The sequence below is a fragment of the Homalodisca vitripennis genome, chromosome 5 (assembly GCF_021130785.1).
Source record: "Homalodisca vitripennis isolate AUS2020 chromosome 5, UT_GWSS_2.1, whole genome shotgun sequence".
Lineage (NCBI taxonomy): Eukaryota > Metazoa > Arthropoda > Insecta > Hemiptera > Cicadellidae > Homalodisca > Homalodisca vitripennis.
In genome coordinates this window covers 103523529-103544013 of record NC_060211.1, presented here as the reverse complement: position 1 = coordinate 103544013, position 20485 = coordinate 103523529, and the positions used below count along the sequence as shown (strand labels likewise).

The following is a 20485-nucleotide window of genomic DNA, read 5'->3' as shown; positions in this document are numbered from 1 at the left end:
CGATCGCTATGACATGGTGTATAGCATTGCCCACTAGATCGCATATTGCCGATGAAGCACCAATACTCATCTGAATATCAAACTGTGTATACTTTGTCAATTGTGTTTACTTCTGTTGTGATTGATTTTTTTCTTTTCATTGAAATGGTAATTGAGGTAATCAATGACAATATCACGTTTTGGATGAAGATTTTGGGTACAATTGTATACAAAGATCGTACCGAAGTTGCTGAAACCAAACATTAAATTTATCTCTTTCCCATTTGCTGCAATGCACTTATCCCATCATTTCCATTTCTCATAGTATTCCCTGGAAGTCCTTATCAGTTAGGCTTTTTAGTTTCCTTCTCATGTTTTATTTAATATTTTTTATATTTCTTCAATGTTGTCCCCCTCACCATGTTGTAATTTGAAAAAAAGAAAAAGTTACTAGGAGCAAGATTTGGCAAATAAAGAAAATGATTAAGGGGTTTGGTGGCATATTTTTCCAGAACAACTTTGTCAACAATCAACGCTAAAAGGGCAGATTCCATTGTCTTCATCACCTTGAGTGAAATATTTTTGTATGTGTTGTACGCAATCTCTTAAGAGCTTGAGAAAGAGCTCCATGATGTATGGACCTCATATATAGATCACAAACTATTTTAAAGTACAGCAAATACCTATATGAAATTTGAGTTACAGAAGTGAAATTGAACTGTATGTCAATTACAGGCATTACGTATTTTAGTTTGTTGATTGCATACTATTGAAATCATCAACAACGACTTCTTTCTTTTTAACATCCTTCTCTTACAGCCTTGATTACAATTAAAGTTCTCACATTTCTTGTAAAAAAATAACACAAAAAAGTAAACTGGCAAAACAGCAGGAAACTACAAAAATCAATGTTAGGTACACTTGCAGAACCTGAACGATCAAACACATACATATGCCAGACTTTTAAACGGATTGAAATTTGTCTCTTTCGCCAGTAGTGAATAGAGTTATCCTTCACAAGAACCTTTAAGTAATCAATATGCTTCAATACCAAAAGGTCAAGTAAAAAATACAGTTTAGGTATTCTTTTTACTATCAAGGTTATTATTTTGTTTCTTAAAGTTAATAGATAAAATTTTACAGGAAAATTACTTGGTGTTGTTTAGATTCTTCTTCTTTTTTTAACTTATCTAGTTTTTATGGAGGTAATAAAATATTGGAGTCAATAGTTACATTTTTCGAGGTTAAAGTTACGGAGGGTCAACTGTATTTTTATGAGTAAAATTCAAAAGTACCACCATGGTACACTCAAAACAGGCATTTGAAAATAATAACAGTTCTATATTATTTAAACAATAAAATTATTATTTATACCGATCATAATTAGATTAGTATAACATTCAAAATTGGTTTTGCTTGCTATCAATGAAAGCTTTAAATAAAAATCAATATCAATGGATCTGATTTTAAAGTGTTAGTGGCCATAAAAAACCTTAGGCCAACTTAAAGATGATGAGGCTGCATGCTTTGTTATTTTAGAAAAGAAGGAAGAGGGAGGCACTGGAACATTTTTTTATTGATGAATAATATAGCATTTTAAAAAGACGAAAAACAATCTGCAGGATAATTTTGCATCACCCTTTAATAATTAGTTATCAGTTGTAAACAGTTAATAGTGATGATGAAAAACTCATTTATTGAGTTTAAATTTTCATTTAAATTCTATCATGCTTTAAATTGTGTACACAGAATTAAAATTATAGTATGACTTTTAATTTACCGAAATGAAAACAATAGTTTACTTTGATATATGATTTATATGAATTTATACAAAAATACCAAATAATAGTGCTATGACTATTTATTGTAATTATTCAATTTCACTTTGTGTAGGAAACAGAAATATTGCTGGGTAAAATGTATTTTGGGTAAAATGGGTATTGTATTTGGGTAAAATGGGAAATAAATTTACTAACCAGAACTTTCAAATAAAAAAATTAATATCTCACCAGCTAAAGGTCCTAGGGCTACTATGAAAATGCCCTTAGCCACCATGGACAGACCATAGGCTGCAGGAAACTTTACTGGGGCCACAGCTTCAGATATTACGAGGGGGTTGTTGATAAGGGTAAAGCCACGAAAAAATCCATGGATCACTAACACTGCCATCAATCTGGTCCAGGAGGTTTGTTCTGCTAAAACTGGAAATCATTTTTATTTAACTTTTGCATCCAAATGCAAAATTTGTCCATTCAACCATGAAAAGGGTAATAATGTATCTCTAATTCTAAAGCAAACTAAATTTAGACCAACATTCAGACCGGCTAAACCACATTATATAAGTCTCCAGTCTTAAGCTGCCACAATTAATCGGTTATTGTATTGATTTAAACAAAATTTTAGTGACGGTATAAAAAAAATAAATGTTGAATATTGATTTAAATTATTTTGTCATTAATACGCTCTGTAACTTCCATTAGTGATAAAACCAACAATACCACAGTTTTGTTTAGCAAATATACACTTCTAATAAATTTGAGCATCAGAATTGTGCATCTTTTTGTACATTGAACTCAGCATGATGCATGCAGACTATTTATTACATTTTAGCCATGCCTTAATAAATAAGTTCTATTGGAGCTAAGTAAAGGTGTGTAACAACAAAATACTAGTATGTTAGATCTAGATGTATAAAACATGTAAAACATCTATCTAAGAAATGTGTATATTGTTTGTAGTAATAGTGAATATTTTATCTACCAGCCACTATTATAATTCTGACAGGGAGGTTGTAATGTAATTCATATATAGGTTTAACTTTGGGGTTGGCAATAGAAACTATCCGGAGCCCTACTTGTTCATGAATTTCCAAAATAACTCTGCATTCTAAAAATGTTTATCAAGCATTTCTCTGATGTGTGGAAAATATATTAATTTCATACTGCTATTTAGCTGTAACAAAACTTTTTTATTTAAGAGATAAATACAGGACATTGAATCTGATATCAGAGAACATAGTTTTCGAATTTGGCTCTGTCAAATACAAAGTTGCCAATTATAGGATGTAATATGGTCTTTATAAGTATGTACCTCTGACAAGAATGTAGTAAAGTTTATCTTCAATTTGTGCATTCTGCATCTGACATTATTTCAGCTTTAATGATTTGTCTCTACAAAATATTGTTCTCCTTCTCTACATCGTAGAGACAACTATTCTATTAAAAGAAGTAAAAAATTAAACTTGCCGTAAATAAGTGAAATGGATCACGTATTTTATTTTTGAATGAAAGATTGTCTCAATATGACAAGCTGGATATTATTATTACAGCCCATTTATAGTATTTTGGTTTACTGACACAAAATATGGTTCATTTTCTGACAGGTCAGGAATGTGAAATGCTAGTGAGCTTGGTAATTTAAAGCTACTCAGTTACAAGCATTACCAAAATTGTATCACAAGAATATTTTCAGGAGGGGTGGAAGGAAAGAAAGACAAATTTGTTACTAGAAAGATAGTTCAAAACTTATTATAACTGTTTGATATTTGGCTTGCTTTTAAGAAAAATAATTGGTGTAAAACTTACTTTGGATGTGGAAGTTATAGGAAATTACAACTTGGAATCTGGTGAGGTTTAATATGATGATGATAATTAATAAACAGTAAGAGGTACACAAGATGTGTGGATGGGACTATCAAATGGGATGGTCAGAGAATAGCAATAAGTATGTAGTCTAGTAGGAATCGAATTAAGCTCTAAGGTATGATTTACATTGAGTTGAAATGAGTGCAATCATTTTGTGGTTTAGAAAAAAATTTACAGAATTTATAAAAGTATATGCACAGCAACATATAAGTCTTTAGTAAGGCATGGATTAACTTTATTAACTGATCCCTTTTTCTAATAATAAATACATACATAAAATAAAGAGTAATATACAAAAAAAATACAGAGATAAAGCACAAACGATGAAAAGATTTTTTATCAGGGATGCAGAGTTTCTCGTTTCATGATGATCATATGAAATTTTCAGCAAGTATGAGCAGTAGGACTGGTGTTTATAGACAACAATAATGGAGAAGCAAACATTCTAAAGGTAAATATAAATATATATACTCAATTTAAATAACAAAATTAAGCTACTGTTAAGTCAGTATTCAGTATGATAAGACCACTAAAAGCATTTGATTTTTACTAAATAAATATTTGTAGACATTCTCAATGTACGAATTGCCAATAAAGTACCAAATGGATTTTTAATGGTTGAATTTTTCAAAGCAATAGTATACATACAGGGTATAAATTAAGTCCTGATACACCTGCATATATTCCAAACGGATTGGGATATCGATATAAAATCTATACCATACCTATTAAAACGAAGGGTCTAAATATTCCCCCCTCTCTTTTCAAAGGGGGTTAGAGGTGGGTCACTTTAAATTTTCAAAGTGCAACCCCTATCTTGTGACTTGTTATATTAAAGGTCTATTCAATTTTTGCTATTTCTACCAAAATTTATGGACAAATAACACAAAAAATAATAATCTGTAGGGACAATGTCAATGTCTTGCACATATCAACACAATGCATGTGAGATATTGTTTAGTACGACTTTGAGGGCCCAGCTTATTTCTTTACGTAGCATCTAATGTTTCTGGTGTGCGTAGTTTTGGTAAGAGTTGTCTTTTTATAGATGGCATTACAATGTAAGGGATTATTTGCCCATAACTTTTGCTAGAATCATTGTAGAGATGTATGTTTTATTCAAGCCATTGTGTTTCTATTGAATAAACCTTTAAAATTACACGTCACACAATAGGGGTTGCAATTTGAAAATTCTCCTCGTTCCCCTTTGAAAAGGGGGGGAAATATTTTTATCCTCCAAAAAGTCCAAATAAGTATTTTAATAGATGTGGTGAATATTTTACACCAATATCTCAATCCGTTTGGAATATATCCAGGCGTATCAGGACTTAATTTACACCCTGTGCAAACTCTGAGCAACTGTTAAGCATATAGAAACAAAGCTAAAGTTTAGGTAATACATCTGTGTGCGAGTATGCAATCCAAGGTTTAGTAGCAAGCCAAGCATGCTATACCTAAAAGAAGATCCAAGGTATTATTACATGCTATCTATGTTAATCAAAGTTTCAAAGAAACATCATTGTTAGCGTTCTCATATTATCATTATATTTAATTAAAATACTTACATACAAATTATAAGTTAACAAATGAAATTTTACTACAAGATAGATACTTACTATAAAACAAATATAGCATAAATAGTAACATGGGAGTATGGAACATAATCATTCCTCAGAGGTTAGAAATAAAATACATATCAGACAGGATAAAACTTCTACCAAAAAGAACTTCAAAAACAAGATGACAAATATTCTGCTGGAGAGGAAATTTATTGTGTATCAGACTTCCAAAACCCAAACTTTGATCAATATTGACAGTTCAAAACCTTTTTTCAAAGGCTTTAGTATCAACATGTTATTATAAATTGTATTGACGATTGTGCTACCTTTGGCTTATTCAATAAAATACTATTCAAGAAAAAATAATATGCCATAAGGCAATTTTAAGCAAATATTTTACACTGCCCCTTGAAGATAAAAATGATAAAAATCTTATAAAAAACACAATTTAAACAATTATTTTTGTCCATGTATGTTCCCAATAAAAAGTATGATTGTGCGGTTTTTTGTTGTACTATATTTAGAAAAACAATAGTCACAAGCACAAATGAGATAAAGGTGCTATTGTCACTACTAAGTAAATAAGAGTACTGACACTGAATAGCACAAATATCTAATCCAAAAAATATGCAATAACAACAGAAATTGTGGGGAGCAGTTCGATTCCTGCAGTTTTGGTCATGTTTGATGTATACTTGAGTAGCCTATTACAATAATATGATCCATACAAAACGAATGGATTCCGTTATTGTAATAGGCCTGTAAAAAATGTGCTGTACTTTCTGGATACTGTATCGATAATTGGGAGCAGTTCGATTCCTGCAGTTTTGGTCATGTTTGATGTATACTTGAGTAGCCTATTACAATAATATGATCCATACAAAACGAATGGATTCCGTTATTGTAATAGGCCTGTACAAAATGTGCTGTACTTTCTGGATACTGTATCGATATTTTAAAATTATTGTTTAAGTTATTAATTATGTTATCATCACAAGTTTGTCATTATAAACAAGAAATAAATATTAATCGAATTATATATAGTTCAAGATCTAATTAAAGTCAAATTCCTTATTTTACTATTTATTACAACACGTATTATTAAATTTTATTTTTTATTTGATAAAAAATTATATCTGTTTAATGTTAGTCATCATTACTTACATTTAAAAAATCTAATATTTAAATTAAATTTCCTGCTTGTTGTGCACCTTTTGCAAATTTAATAAAGTATACAAATAATTACTGAGATTTACACACAAATTGTAACTGTGGGCCTTGAGTAAAAGTCTCAACTAATTGAAAACGTTAACTAAGTAATCAAGCCAGAATTTTAAAACAGGCCAAATGTTAAATAATTAAGTGTTTTAAGGTTGCAGTTAACTCTTTTTAAGAGCTTATAAAATTTGAGTTCTACAAATGGAATTTTTGTCATATAAATATTTTGTAATTTTTTAAACTCAGTCAAAAACCAAATATATGAAAATCAAGAACATTTTTTTCAATTCTAAATAAACCAGTAAGAGTACAGACACATAATGGTTTATTTTGGAGTTATTAAAACACGAAACTACAAATAATATCTGTTTAGAGGTGTATATAGCTCTCACCAGCCAAAGGACCGAAGATTAACACAAAGACTCCTTTGGCAACCATAGAGAGCCCATAAGCTGCAGGGAACTTTTCAGGTAGGACTGCTTCAGAAATTACTAAAGATTTGTTGGGCACAGCAAGGCCACGGAAAAAGCCATGAACTAAAAAAGTCACCATCAAGCTGGTCCATGTGGTTAGTTCTGCTAATACTGGAAAATTTTAAAATAAAATTGCTCATACTGTGTAAAGCTCATTATATATTTTTATAAAATGAATAAGAGAATAAAAACAAAGTGGGCAGAAAATATTGTATTATCTAACATGCCTTTTTTAAAAACAGTTTGTCAAAAATACTCCCGGTTATTTAAGTATCTTAGGCAATAAAAATCGGGGGCCCATCACTACTATCATGGAAAATATACTTCCCATAATGAACTAACCCATTCTTCAATGATGTTACTCTGTAATAAATAATTTATGTCACACATACATAACTCACACACATTTACACTGACATATTCATTCACATGCATTGAATACTTATGAGTCATTTTTCATTTTATTTCATACTGATGGAACCAAACTATGTAGTAAATCATTACAGTACGCATAAATATATGTGTACCATAGTGTCACACTATGTATATTTTTACACTATCCATGTGCAACACAATCTCCTAGTAATTTTCATAATACTTATTTGTTGCATTTTTGAAATGAGAGTGTCCTATGTTTATTTCCATATACAGTAATACAAAAATAATACCACAAAATGTAACCAAGGTTCAATTTAAAATAAAATTTTAAAATGTATGAATGGAAAAATAATATTATAATCAATCCTTAACAACTATTTCTTACTTGCTTCCTTGTAAATAAAAATATTGTTATTGTATTTAAATTGATAGATATTGTAAATAAACCTTGAAGAAGTATGAAATGCCAATTACAGCATCCCATAATACTTATCTCACTTGGATTGTTTTTTCTTTGTGGTTCATTTCTTATTCACTCTTCACAGATGTAATGTTCTTGGATAGGAAAGCTGTTGCTACACAATATCATCTAAATAATCAATTACTATTGTTCTCTGCATGCTAATTTCAAACAAATAACAAATAAAAGAAAAACACAAACTATTAGATTTTGATTCAGTTGCATTTGTTGTGTCATTAATTTTAATGTTTTAAATGCAATATTTCATTCATTCAATTTCATTTAACAAATAATATTTAAAAATTATTATAACATAAAACATTTTACCTGATCGTGCGATGGCAACACAAGTTAGGCCAAACATCAGTGTTGATTTCCGGGAATATGAGAGTCTGTCGTAAATGGGTGGCATGACGACACGGGCCACTAAGTCTGAGACAGCCATCATTGTAAGTGCCTGGGCTGTGTCCCTTTTGGTATAACCTAAGTTGGCCATAAAGAAGGGAATTATAAGCTTAAAATTCATCTCGGCTATGTATGAGAGCGAAAGGCCAAATAAAATGTTCAAGTAAGAAACGTTTAACAGCAGATCAAAATCCATCACACTAGAAAATCTGTGCCAGCAACCGTCTTTATGAGAAGTTCCTTTCTTAATGTCCTGTGAGGTAGATCGTTTTGTAATTGAATTATTGTTTGACTTTAGTTGGCCATTTTCAACTTCACTAATGTGTTCATGATCTTCATCTTCACTGTCAGTTTCCTACAACAAAATGGAATTTTCAATTTAACGACATACTTCTTTAATAACCTTCAAGGAGATTATAAGCCTATTTACAATTTGAAGTTTGGTTCTGAGAGTTTTGACATGATATGGGGATGAGAGAGGCACTGCAAAATTTGAGCCCCATGATGACATAATCTGTTAAAAAAAGTACAATATTCCCCACCCAGTCTAATGCCCCTCACTCAAATAACCATGATCTACAGTGTCAGCTAAGTAAGGTGCATATAAATCTCATCTCCATTTGCACAAATATTCCCTTGTTCTTTCCTCAAATTAAAAAAAAAACATTTTTACAACAACAAGATACATGAAATATAAATTCCTACACACAACTTTTTTTTTAATTGCACTGATCTCTAAACAAGTTCTCAATGCTCATCTCGCAAGAAAATACTGCATTGGACACAAATTCTGTCCAGGGTTTTGGGAAAATTCCAGGAACACATGAACACACTCTTGTATGATCCATTTACATCCTATAATTATAACCATAAAACAATTTTGTAAGAGAAAAATAAACATTCAAGAAGGAAGGGGTGTGCCCAACTGAAATATTTTGGCAATTACAGGTACAGTTCTGGTACAATACCTTTTGAAGAGCCCATGTGTTTGCTTGTCACAAAGAATCTTCTGAAGTGCATGAAAAAATTGAGATCAAGAACGATAACCATCACTCATGGAGGGAGTAATTGAGGTCAACATTGGGGCAGTCAAAATGTCATTCAGGAAAATTAGTACACAACTCTTTGAAAATACAATGGGAAGTTCTAGTTCTTCAATATTATTGTGAAGTACGGGATGATGCAAATTTATCATTTTGAAGGAAAAGGAAGAAGTAATAGGCTAGAAGTAACATTCTTCAGCACGACAATACCAGGCCACATGCGGCTAACACTATGAGGCAAAAATTGGTTGCATTAGGATGGGAAACAATGAAACATCCTTATAGTCCACACTTTTCACCTTGTGACTTTCATCTTTTTGGGTTCCTTAAAGAATCGACAACAAATCAGTGAAGGCATTTGTGCCTCAATGGCTAAGAGCAATATATAATTAATTAATTATATTATTGTTATTATCAATTTTCTGCTCTGGTCAACAAAGTATCCAGGTGGTCCTAAATTTATAACTATCTATACTCTAATAGATTTAAGGATATATCTTTAAGCAGTTTAAGTCATGTTTACACCAAATGTTTCAGACATTAGTTCATATAGTTTTTTTAAACTATTATGCATAACATTTTGATGTAGACAAAATATTTTGGTTTTAAACTTTTGTCGCACTAACTGAACAAGTGATGAGACTCAGAGTGAAGACGGTGAAAGGGGAAAACATTGTACTTGTAGCTTCAGTCTGCATAATTTTCCACCCAACAGGCAAACCATAAGTACAAAGTGAGACATTATTAAAAACAAGATCTCAGAGCAGTAAAAGACAGTTGTTGAAAGACAAAGATAACTTGGACCCATTTTTCAAGTGAATTAAGATCAGAGAAAAGGTCTAAACACTTTTTGAGAATCGCCACTGTCTTATCTAATACATATAGATTGAAACTACAGAAAACTCATTGGTATTGTACAAATGACACAGTAAAGCCAAGTATTGAGGGCTATATAACAATAATATAACAACAATAAATAACAATTAGCTTTGATTATTCCACTTAAACCAAAAGTAGTACATTAACAACTGAAGCAGGCTGTGGGTTTCTATACATAGCAGGAGATATGTCTGTAAACACTAACAAAGCCTATACCTATTTCTGATATTAAATGTTACAGACATTCTTTGATTTTTACAAACTCCTGGTAGAAAATAAATTTTGCAAAGCAGAAATCAATTGTAGATAACAAAATTAAGGTAGGCCGATAATGGAATTATAGGATTGGCTTTGAAATGTCTACATTTGTCAATCAATCAATCAATCAGTAGGCTTTATTCGTGAACATCAAGTACAGAATAAGGGTCAACAATCGATAAAAACAAATAAAAAAATTAAATCTAAATAATACATAAGGGTCATGTCTCTCCTTGGGATGTTCTACAGCATGTCACAAATTCTTCCAGGCTGTAGATTGATTCTCTCAGCAACCAGGTCCTTCAGGCTTCGTTTTAGAATTTCAGGATTGTCTTCTTTCAGCTTAGGTGGGAGTAGATTATAGAGTTTCGCTCCTGCATATGATGGTTTTTTGGAAAATAGAGATGTCCCTGTGTATTGCCAGGCTGAAGTCTTGAGCATGTCTTGTTTGCAGGCCATGAAGATCACCATTTCTAGTAAGTCCTTGTTTGGAGGCATGTACAATGACTTCAATTATATAAATAGCCACAACTGTCAATATTCTTAGTGTTTTAATACCTCTCTACAACTATCTTGATGTTGGAGGGAAGCCATGATTCTTACTGCTCGCTTTTGAATGAGTAGGATCCGCTGAAGGTTCTTTGAGGACGAGCTGCCCCATAGAATCACTCCATATCTAACATGAGACTCAACATGAGACTCAAAGAGCGAGTGATAGACTGTCTTTGTAGTCAATTCTGTACTCACTGCCGTGGTTCTTCTCAGTACATACAAAGCGGTGGTTGAGTTTTAAGCAAAGAGAATCAATGTGGCTGTCCCATGAAAGTTTGTCGTCAAGAATCATTCCAAGGTGCCTCGTTTGTTCAACAGTTTGCGATCTTGGGTGTTCCAGAGACTTTTGTTCTTGTGCTTACCCAAAATCATCTGTGTTGTCTTCTCTTCGTTAAAGACCAAGTCGTTTGCTATACAGTTAATCATGAGCCATGCTGACAGATATGTATGAGGCTATTTCTAAAGCCTCAGCTGATTTGTTGTTGGATAGCAGCACAGTGTCATCAGCATACATGATTGTCTGACTGTAAGGTTCCATGAATGTGGAGAGGTCGCAAGTGAACAGAACGAACAAGACTGGTCCCAACACAGACCCTTGGGGACTCCTCTTTTTACTTCTCGTGAAGCAGATTTTATATTTACTGTTCTTCCATTAATAGTCTGTTTCAGTTCTACTATTTGTCTTCGTTCACCTTAGATAGCTATGAAACCATTGAAGTGCAGTGTCTTTGATTCCTAGCCTGTCAAGTTTTGTTAAAATAAAACTGTGGTCAAGGCAATCAAAATGCTTTGCTAAGATCCAAAAATGTGCTATTAACCGTGTTTCCAGCTTCGATGCAGTCAATAATTTTTTCTACAAGTTCTGTAAGAGCAGTCCAATGTTGATTTTTCTGGTAAAAAGCCATGCTGTCCAGCAGGTAAAAGATTATTCAGTTGTAGGTGATGAAAAAGTCGTATTAATACAACTTTTCTCAATAACTTTTCGAGGCTGTAGGTAATAAGGAAATTGGCCTGAAGTTTTTCATTTCATGTTTCTTTCCTTGTTTGTGTAGTGGATATGTTTTGGAAATTTTGAACTCGTCTGGGAAAATTCCTTGAGATAGAGATTTATTTACAACGTCTGTTAGAGGATGAGTTAATTTCAGAAGCACAGAATTTGAAAAGTTGTGAAGTGATGTCATCAATTCCAGCTGCAGATGAGGTCTTCATTGAGTTTGATTATCTTGAGAATTTCTTCCCCCAGTAGTAGGCTGAAACGTTGAAAGAGGGTAGTCAGGTTGAGCTAGATGTAGAGCATAAGAGGAAGACTGATGAAGACAATTCACTTTTAAGGTCTCTTCAGCTATACTTGTAAAAATATTCATTAAAGAGCTCAGCCACTTTTCTAGGCTCTTCAGTTGTCCCTCCTTCAGTATTTATCTTCCACTTCATTTCACCAATATCTTTTCTTGATCGATTTATAGAATCGATCCATGTCATCAACACATGTCTGCAAATCTGTTTCTACATTATCAAATTCTGTTTTATCCCATACATTTTCACATATTTTAATAGATCAAAACTTGGACTGGAACAACTATTTTACTAATCTTCAAAAAACTAAGATCAATATCATTTGCATTTTTGCAATTAAAAGAATTAAACAGTGAAAACTGTGAATTATTCTTATGTTGAATGAATTTTCAGATGGTATTATACTTTGGGGCTAAGTTTCTAGCGTTGAACCTGTCTTTTATTATTAAAAGATAATAACAAGGACAATTTTTTATTTCAGCCATTGAACTTCGTGTAAACAGATTTAGATAAAAAAAATTAATATAAACTATTTAATTAGAATTTAATAATATGAGAAATCGAATTAACTTTAGATTACTCTCTCATCATTTAAACATATTTTAAAAGTTTCCAATAAATAGGTGTGAAACTGTACAGTACTCTACCAAATTACTAAAACAAATTTCTACTTGAATTAAAAAATAAAAGTAAAATTAATAGAAAAATTTTACTAATCATTTCATGAATATTTTTAAGATTCATTTATTTATATCAGTAACTATACAATACACCTAATTAATATCACTTGGTTTAGTGATTTGATTGTTTTATAAGTTTTATAAGTGAAAATATTATTTAGTGAATGAAAATTTATTATATAAACTGTTAACCATGATTATTAATATTATTATTGATAAACTCATATTAAGAAAATACGTTGTACTTATTTAAGGTGTTATAATTAGTCTTATATATATATATATATATATATATATATATATATATATATAAATAAATATATATATATATGAGTATTATGACATTTGCATCTACTCTGTACTGCATTATTGTGATGAGAGAACGTTAAATTTTATTGTATTATATTATAATAAACTACAGTGCAAAGTAGCTTTAATTTTCTTCTTAGCAATATTGGAGCTTTAATTCAATAAACTTAGGTTTAAAAAACAAAACTGTGATTACCAATCATTCATTCCTACTTACGATGTGTACATGCATGGTACTACCCATTAAATCAACATGGGAAACATTGGATATCGTTGATGTTTTTCTTTTGCGAGGTCCGATAAAGCTATTGTTTGAGCTGTTGCGAGGCATGCCGACAGCAGTGTGTCGCTTGGAACAACAGCTATCGGTCTGGCTCACTTGCCTCTTCAGGCCAGAATCTTGTGGAAGTTTTAGTTCATTTTCATTCTCTTCCGCTTTTCCTCCATCCTATAAAAGAACAAATAGTCAAATTCTGCTTATTAATAACAAGTTAATAACAATTAGTGTGGGATGAATATGTCATTTTTGAAATTCTGGAGATAGATATTTGTTAATAGCTGTGTGTTAACACAAAATATTTAAAATGTTTTTGGAAAAGATTTTAATTTTGTACATTAGTCTCATTTTTTTAAATTACTAGTTTATGTCCTATCAGTATTACCAACTATGGTGAGGACAAACAACCTAGGCTTTGAACTGTGTTGAAAAAAGGATAAATACTAAAATTAAGTATTATTCTTGTCCTAGTTATATTTTCTGTGTGCTATTATAGTTAAAAACCAATGGATGATCCTATTTCTTCTCTTTTGACTTATGGTCCGAGGCCCATGTGACCACATGGGGCACTGAGATAGGAGAGTCTCGTTTCGGTGCTCTACTTCCATTAACTGACCAACGAAACATAAAAGCGCAGCACAGAAGAACTCACCACTCTTCCTAATTATGCCAGGAAACACGCTAACTTTGAGGATGTAGCGCAAAGAAAATCAGTCTGCTGAAATTGTGGGAGCTTTAAATCATTAAAATAATAATTGAAATTTAAACCATTACAATTTTGTACTAAACAAGTAGTTAATTTTTTGTGAAGTAAAAACTGGCTCCATCACGTTATTACCAGTGATATTTTAAAAAGTTCTTTTTAAATCTTTTAATTTCACGAGTTACAATTTAAATTGTGATCATAACCTTATCAGCTGATATCTGAGAATGGCCAGTTAAGATCAATGATGAAGTGAGTCAGAAACTTGTTGAAAGAGGCTTTATAAAAAATTGCAAATAGTTACTTCCCTTCCTGTCGACAAAAGGTAAGAGGTTCACTCCTTCAAACTTTAAAAGAAAGTTACGGCTTTTATCTCCTGAAACCATATCTTTGTCTGGAACATGCAGGTTTTATTTTTGGTTAAACTTATCTAGGTTATTTATTATTTCAGCCCAAAAATTTACTGTCTCATTTAAGTGCTTTCAACATGGCGGGAATTTTCTCAAAGATTGTGTTTAGGTAAAACCATTTATAGCGAAAACTGACCAATAGTACAAAGTGTTGAAATGACTTCTAATTATAGTTCGATATTTGAGTGTATAGAATTGATGGTATCCAACCATTGATATTCTATTTAGAGCAAATTTATGATGCAGTATACAAAACCATAACTAACAATAAAGTAGATGCTGGAAATCAACATTCCACCACTGTTACAGGAATTTCAAAGAGACTGGAAGAGTTAAAATTTTTGTCTTACTTAGTTACATGGAATCACATATTTTTTAAATAAACTTAATTAGAAAGAACTTCAGAAGAAAACTGTTAATGTACAAAGTTTGTATTTAGAACAAAATAAGAGATGGATTAAGAAGGCTTTGGAACATCTGGATGTGAACAAAAAAGTTACTTTACAAAAGATAAAAGTTTTCTGGGACAAAATGAGGCCATGCATGGGCATGTGCATGACAGCTATCTTTATAAAGAAATATTGATAACTCAATTTTTAATTATATTCAATGAGGAATGGTTTGGAATCCATCCCCTCAATTGTGATAAATTAATTAAAAATTTTAACCTATATAAACTTAATTTCTTACTATTACTTGAGAGCCCAGATACATTACATAGCCAAGTTGGCTGTTCCTAAAAATAAAAAGTGGGCACAAATGGGTTATACTTACAATTCAGCGGTGTATATAATTAATATACGTATTAAGGGAAATCATGAACAAGTTCCATAAAAAAATCTCACATTAGCCAGAAGAGTCTCCTCCTCGATGACTACACTGCGTAAATGCCACTTGACAGGCTGAAGCAGTGAAGCTCCCACAAGCGCGTTGAGGCCCAAGGCTCCGATGATCAGCATTGTGTCACAGAACTCAAATTCCTCCAGCAATCGGCTGATGATCTGCGGCATCGCCATAAAGCCAAGCGCTGTACCAGTCATAGCCAAGCCCACCGCCTGCCCTCGCTTCTTGCTAAAGTAGCTGTTCAGTGCCACAAACGTTGACGAAGTTGCCAAACCAAATCCGAGCCCTGTTCAGCAGAAAACCTGCTTCAATTAATATTGTTTCACTACCTATTTTTCATTTAATTCAAAACTTCTACTAAAAAACTGCAATTTCTCGTATGATTTGAAAAGACTGATACTTCTGAGTTAAGAAAGAATTCTTCCTATAATATATACTATATGACATACCTCCCATCAGGCTGTATGTTATAAATATATGTGTCATGCTGCGAGCAGGTGCTGTAGCCATCAATGCTGTAGCACTGAGAGCAGCTCCCATAAACGCAACTTTTCGGAAGGAGTACTTCTTTATCAGTGGTCCAACCAGGAAACCTGAAAATGTAATCAAACTAGAACAATGAAAAATATTCTTGTGATGTGGAGTAATCTGTATCAATAAATAACTCTTCTGAGTTAACTGTGTGACTTTTATGGCAAATTCTTTTTCAGTAGGTTTATTTTAGATAAGATGAAGCTGTCAATTATTTTAAAAGTTTTAAAATAAATCTACCACTATTTTTATGGGTCATTGCCAACCTTACATTAAAATTTCATCACATCAAGTCAAAAATTCAATTTCAAATTGTATTTTAGCTATTATTAAAACACGTTCAACCATATAGGAGGCTTTATTTACTTGAATTGTAAAAGGTTCCATCAACATTCCAGAAGATTTGTAGACTAATAATATATTATGTTGAAACTTTAAACAAGCTTTTAATCCAGTTTTAATTTTGAATTAGTTTTATTTACATTGTCTATGTATAACATAAAAATACCACCAAATTTTTTACAAAATCACTTTGAATAGAATTAGACATTTTTTGCATACAGATTTTTCTCATCCCTTAAGTGCTTATTATGGAATGATATTCAAAATATTGCAACCTACCTTTGAAATAAAAAAAAATTGTAATTATTTTAGTTATGAAGTCTTTCTCCCTCTGCAGATAAACCTTTAAACCTCAGTTTTTTATTTCACAGGTACTTCCACAGAACCAATGTTGTAACATAATGTATGTTTTATTATGGCAATTCAATAACACTGAGAAACTTGCCTAACCAGTGTGAGATTTCAAAAAGTAATGAGTACTATTAAATTTGTTCATAATTTACTCATGGTAACTCTAAGATAATCACTAAGAAATAGTGGGTTTGCTCTCCAACTCAGGGATTCTTCGTATCAGGCTTTAATTTTATAAAAATACTTAAATCTTAGAATGTTAATTTAAATGAAATGAAATGTTTTAAAACATTTATAACATTTTAGAGATGCTCTCTTATAAATGGATTTACCCTTCGACTTCAGGAATCTGTCCGACTGGCCTTCATAACTATTTTTGTTTAAATATTGTGTCAATAGTAATATCACGGTTTCACGATTTATTGTATTTGTCTCACTCCAAATATTATTATATCCTTTTGTCTGAATAAGGATTTCCAAAGATGTATATTTTGACGGTCACGAATGTCTTGGCCTGTTGAAGTTATACAAACAGGATGTGATCATGGGAAGTTTTCAAAGTAAATCAGGAATTATTCAGTAGATGTGGATACTTTCCAATGACAACCCTATCTCAGGAATAATCTCTGTTCAAATATGAAACATGGGTTTGAACCTGTGAGAATTAGTTTACTCATGTGCCAGGTAGGAATGTGAAAAGTTTCCAAAGTTATCTTCAAAATCTGTAAGATATTTAAGGGGTTATATAACACTGCCTGATTAGCTATGATAGTTGCCAATATTTAATCTTTGAGATAACAAGTAGGTGGGGAAGTATGCAGTTCCCTCCCAGAGCTGCAAGATCTGATACTTAAAGGGGTTAATAATATTAATAAATACAGGTGCGTTTAGGATTCCACTTCCAATTCTGATACAGAACGAAATCTATTAGCAACTTATATTATCATACTACTGCACATTAGTTATTATTGTTCTATACTATATTTATTATAAAATATTATTAATTATTAATCTCATAATTATATCCTATGTATATACTGGTTCTGCCATTGGTAATAAAGAAATAAACTTCACAAATTTACTTCACAGTAGTTACTATGTCACATGATAAAACTGAATGTGAGTATGATTGTACTGAACACCATCACCAACACAGGGTACAGGTGGGAGTACTCTATTATGTTTCCATTACCATCACAATTACTCATGGGACCAGTGTAAAAATGTAAAAATTGTATTTTTACCTTTAATTTTGACCCCAAAATCAATAGAGTACCTTCTATTAGGAGGAACAATACCTTCTACTAGGAGGAGCGTATCTACTAAGTCTCAAGGACCATTCTAACAATAGTTATCAACAAGATATTTGAGAAAGCCTTTTCCTCAATAAATCTTATTAGTTCTGTTTCCTGACATCTTCAACTGTTCGTAAATGTGAGTGACAAAAATATGAACATAGCAATATTTTAGAATATCAATGTATTAATCATTATTTGTGTGGTATTTATCCCTTATGTCATTTGTAAAGGGAGCAATTAAACATTATTTGTAAAATTTAGTGGTAATATAGACAAGTAGCTTATATAAAACCTGAGAAGTTGATTACAGCATCTAGAGCACTCATGATGATGGCGGCTCCAGTGGTGGCCACCCCCAGGTCCTTCAGCAGATCTCCAAACAGCAGCCCAAAAGACGGCTCAATGGATCTTGTAAATAACTGTAAGAAAATCGTGAAAAGATTTACTGCTGAATATTGTTTGACATATACATGTGTGTGTGTGTGTGTGTGTGTGTGTGTGTGTGTGTGTGTGTGTGTGTGTGTGTGTGTCACAATCAGATAGTGGAAGGAAGTTTTCAAACAAAATAATTGATTATTTAAAAAGTTATTGGCCTACGTTAAAAATTGTTCATGGCAAACCTCGCCATTCAAAGAGTCAGTGTTGAACATGTAAACCAAGATACTGAAAACATGATTTCCACTTCGATACAATAGCGTTGGAGTAAATAATTGAGGTTTGTTCAGCTTATGAAAAATAATGCCTTGCATTCTGGAATAAAACGAACTCGCTATGAAGCTCTCTTCGGCTAGTAAAGTAAAAGTTGGATTTTACGGCATCGTCTTTACCCTGAGAAACTTTGAATTCTGAATTGAACTGAACTCCAACAGTGAAGAAAATTTGGAAAAGTTGTTAATAATATGCATAAAACAGAAAGAAGAACACCCATCATCAAATGTATTATAACACGTCAGAAGTTAATGAAGCCACCGTCAATTTATTAGCTGATGAAATAGCTGTCCAAAATCCTTCAAGTGTTCAAAAAATGTGACATTTGTATACAGAAAACCAATGAGGAACAGAACTGCACAAAGTGTTTTGATAACTTACATATTTTATGTGGCCATTCAATTAAGCGGTGTGATGATATTGAAAGTAAACTGTTTTTGGTTATAATTCAGAAAATATGAATGAAGAGAGGGAAAGATCACAAGCTTACATAAAAAAAAATTAAAAATTAAAGCTAACTCTGATGAAGGCTTCCTCCTGCCTCCAAAGGAGTCACTGTTCATGTTCCAATTCCTAATGTTGACAAAGGAAGGGGTGACTTGAGAAATATTCTGGCAGTTGTCATGGACGTGACTAAAGATGATTTTTAAAACTTTTTACTGCCGACGGAGTTGTACAACAACTATTCGCCAGATCAAAATTTACCGTTTACCAACAAAGCTTAATCGCAGTTGAAGACATACCTGACCAAGAAACAGGTATTGGTAATGTCGCAAAAGGTCAGTCGTCTCAAAGTGGCCAAGCTTTTTCGAGATGAACTTGCAAAATTAAATGTCAAAACAAATTATGTGCTTGTGTTAAAAAGAACAGAAAATGTAACTCAAAGTGTCATAGCTCTCTTTCCTGCTGAAGGAAATGTTTTTAGTTCATTAAGTGTATTATCAAGATCTCATTAAACAAGGACAACCACAAATCATCTCTTTAAACTATGCTACTGTCATTCATTGAAATTGAGCTTGTGCATTTTTTCATTTTTAGGTAAGCTATGATTTAGATAAAAAATTATTGGAATGTAAGTAAGCTTGGATTTACCATTAATTACTTGTTTCATTTTCAGAATATGTGTACTCATACGTCCTCAATTTATGACGTATAAAACACATACTGTAATTTTATTATAGAAATGACTGATCGTGTAATCTTAATATTGACAGGTGAAGTGATGGGAGTACTTGAAGTATTGAAAACGAAGCTCAGTTAACAAGATAAAATCTCCCACTTGACATTGATTTATATCTACAAACATTCTTATAGTTAAGATTAAATTCACTACTCTTTATACTGATGAGATAATGAGACACCCACAAGTGTGTGTGTGTGTGTTTTTTTTAAAAATATTGAACTAACACGTCACAGTATATCTGCTTGCAACAACCAACCAGTGACAACTGACCAATGGTCAACAGTAAATGGAATCTCTCAGCAGAAAGAAAGTGGTGACAGATCAGGAATTGGAATACTGTAGTCCTATTTTAACAAGTTAAAAAAAAACCTTTGTATAGTATACAATTGATAAAATAAAAACAATTAAAAGAGTAAAAGGTAATATATACACTTATTTAGATATGTTCTGCATTTAGCTATCAAATATTGAATGTAATTGACTATCTTCAGTTCAGTTAATTGGAAATCATCAACCTTGTAAAAAACTTGTTCTTTTAGCCAATTACTCAAGTATTTTTTTTTTAATTTACTTGAGATTAATTAAATTTAATTAATAAAAAAAATTAATTAAATTTAAATTAATTAATTTTAATTTAAATTAATTAAGACTGACGACAGTATGAGCTGTTGCAAGTGTTTGATAAATAGTATTTTTTTATGCAACATGT

The 20485-nt window shown here is 31.8% G+C and overlaps 1 protein-coding gene across 5 annotated transcripts in view; it reads right to left on the bottom strand.

The window, feature by feature from the left end:
* Positions 1–20485, bottom strand: part of LOC124362610 (monocarboxylate transporter 13) — a 51494-nt gene that overhangs the window by 8279 nt on the left and 22730 nt on the right. For 2 of the 5 annotated variants that reach the window (XM_046817264.1, XM_046817266.1), the window contains 6 exons: positions 18178–18304; positions 15813–15956; positions 15366–15649; positions 13348–13578; positions 8039–8471; positions 1989–2180 (listed from right to left, as the gene is read on the bottom strand). In XM_046817264.1, the coding sequence (XP_046673220.1) occupies positions 1989–2180; positions 8039–8471; positions 13348–13578; positions 15366–15649; positions 15813–15956; positions 18178–18304 (1411 nt within the window). Of the gene's footprint in view, positions 1–1988; positions 2181–6350; positions 6985–8038; positions 8472–13347; positions 13579–15365; positions 15650–15812; positions 15957–18177; positions 18305–20485 lie in introns of those variants that run through there. The other 3 variants (XM_046817269.1, XM_046817265.1, XM_046817267.1) reach the window with 3 other exon arrangements.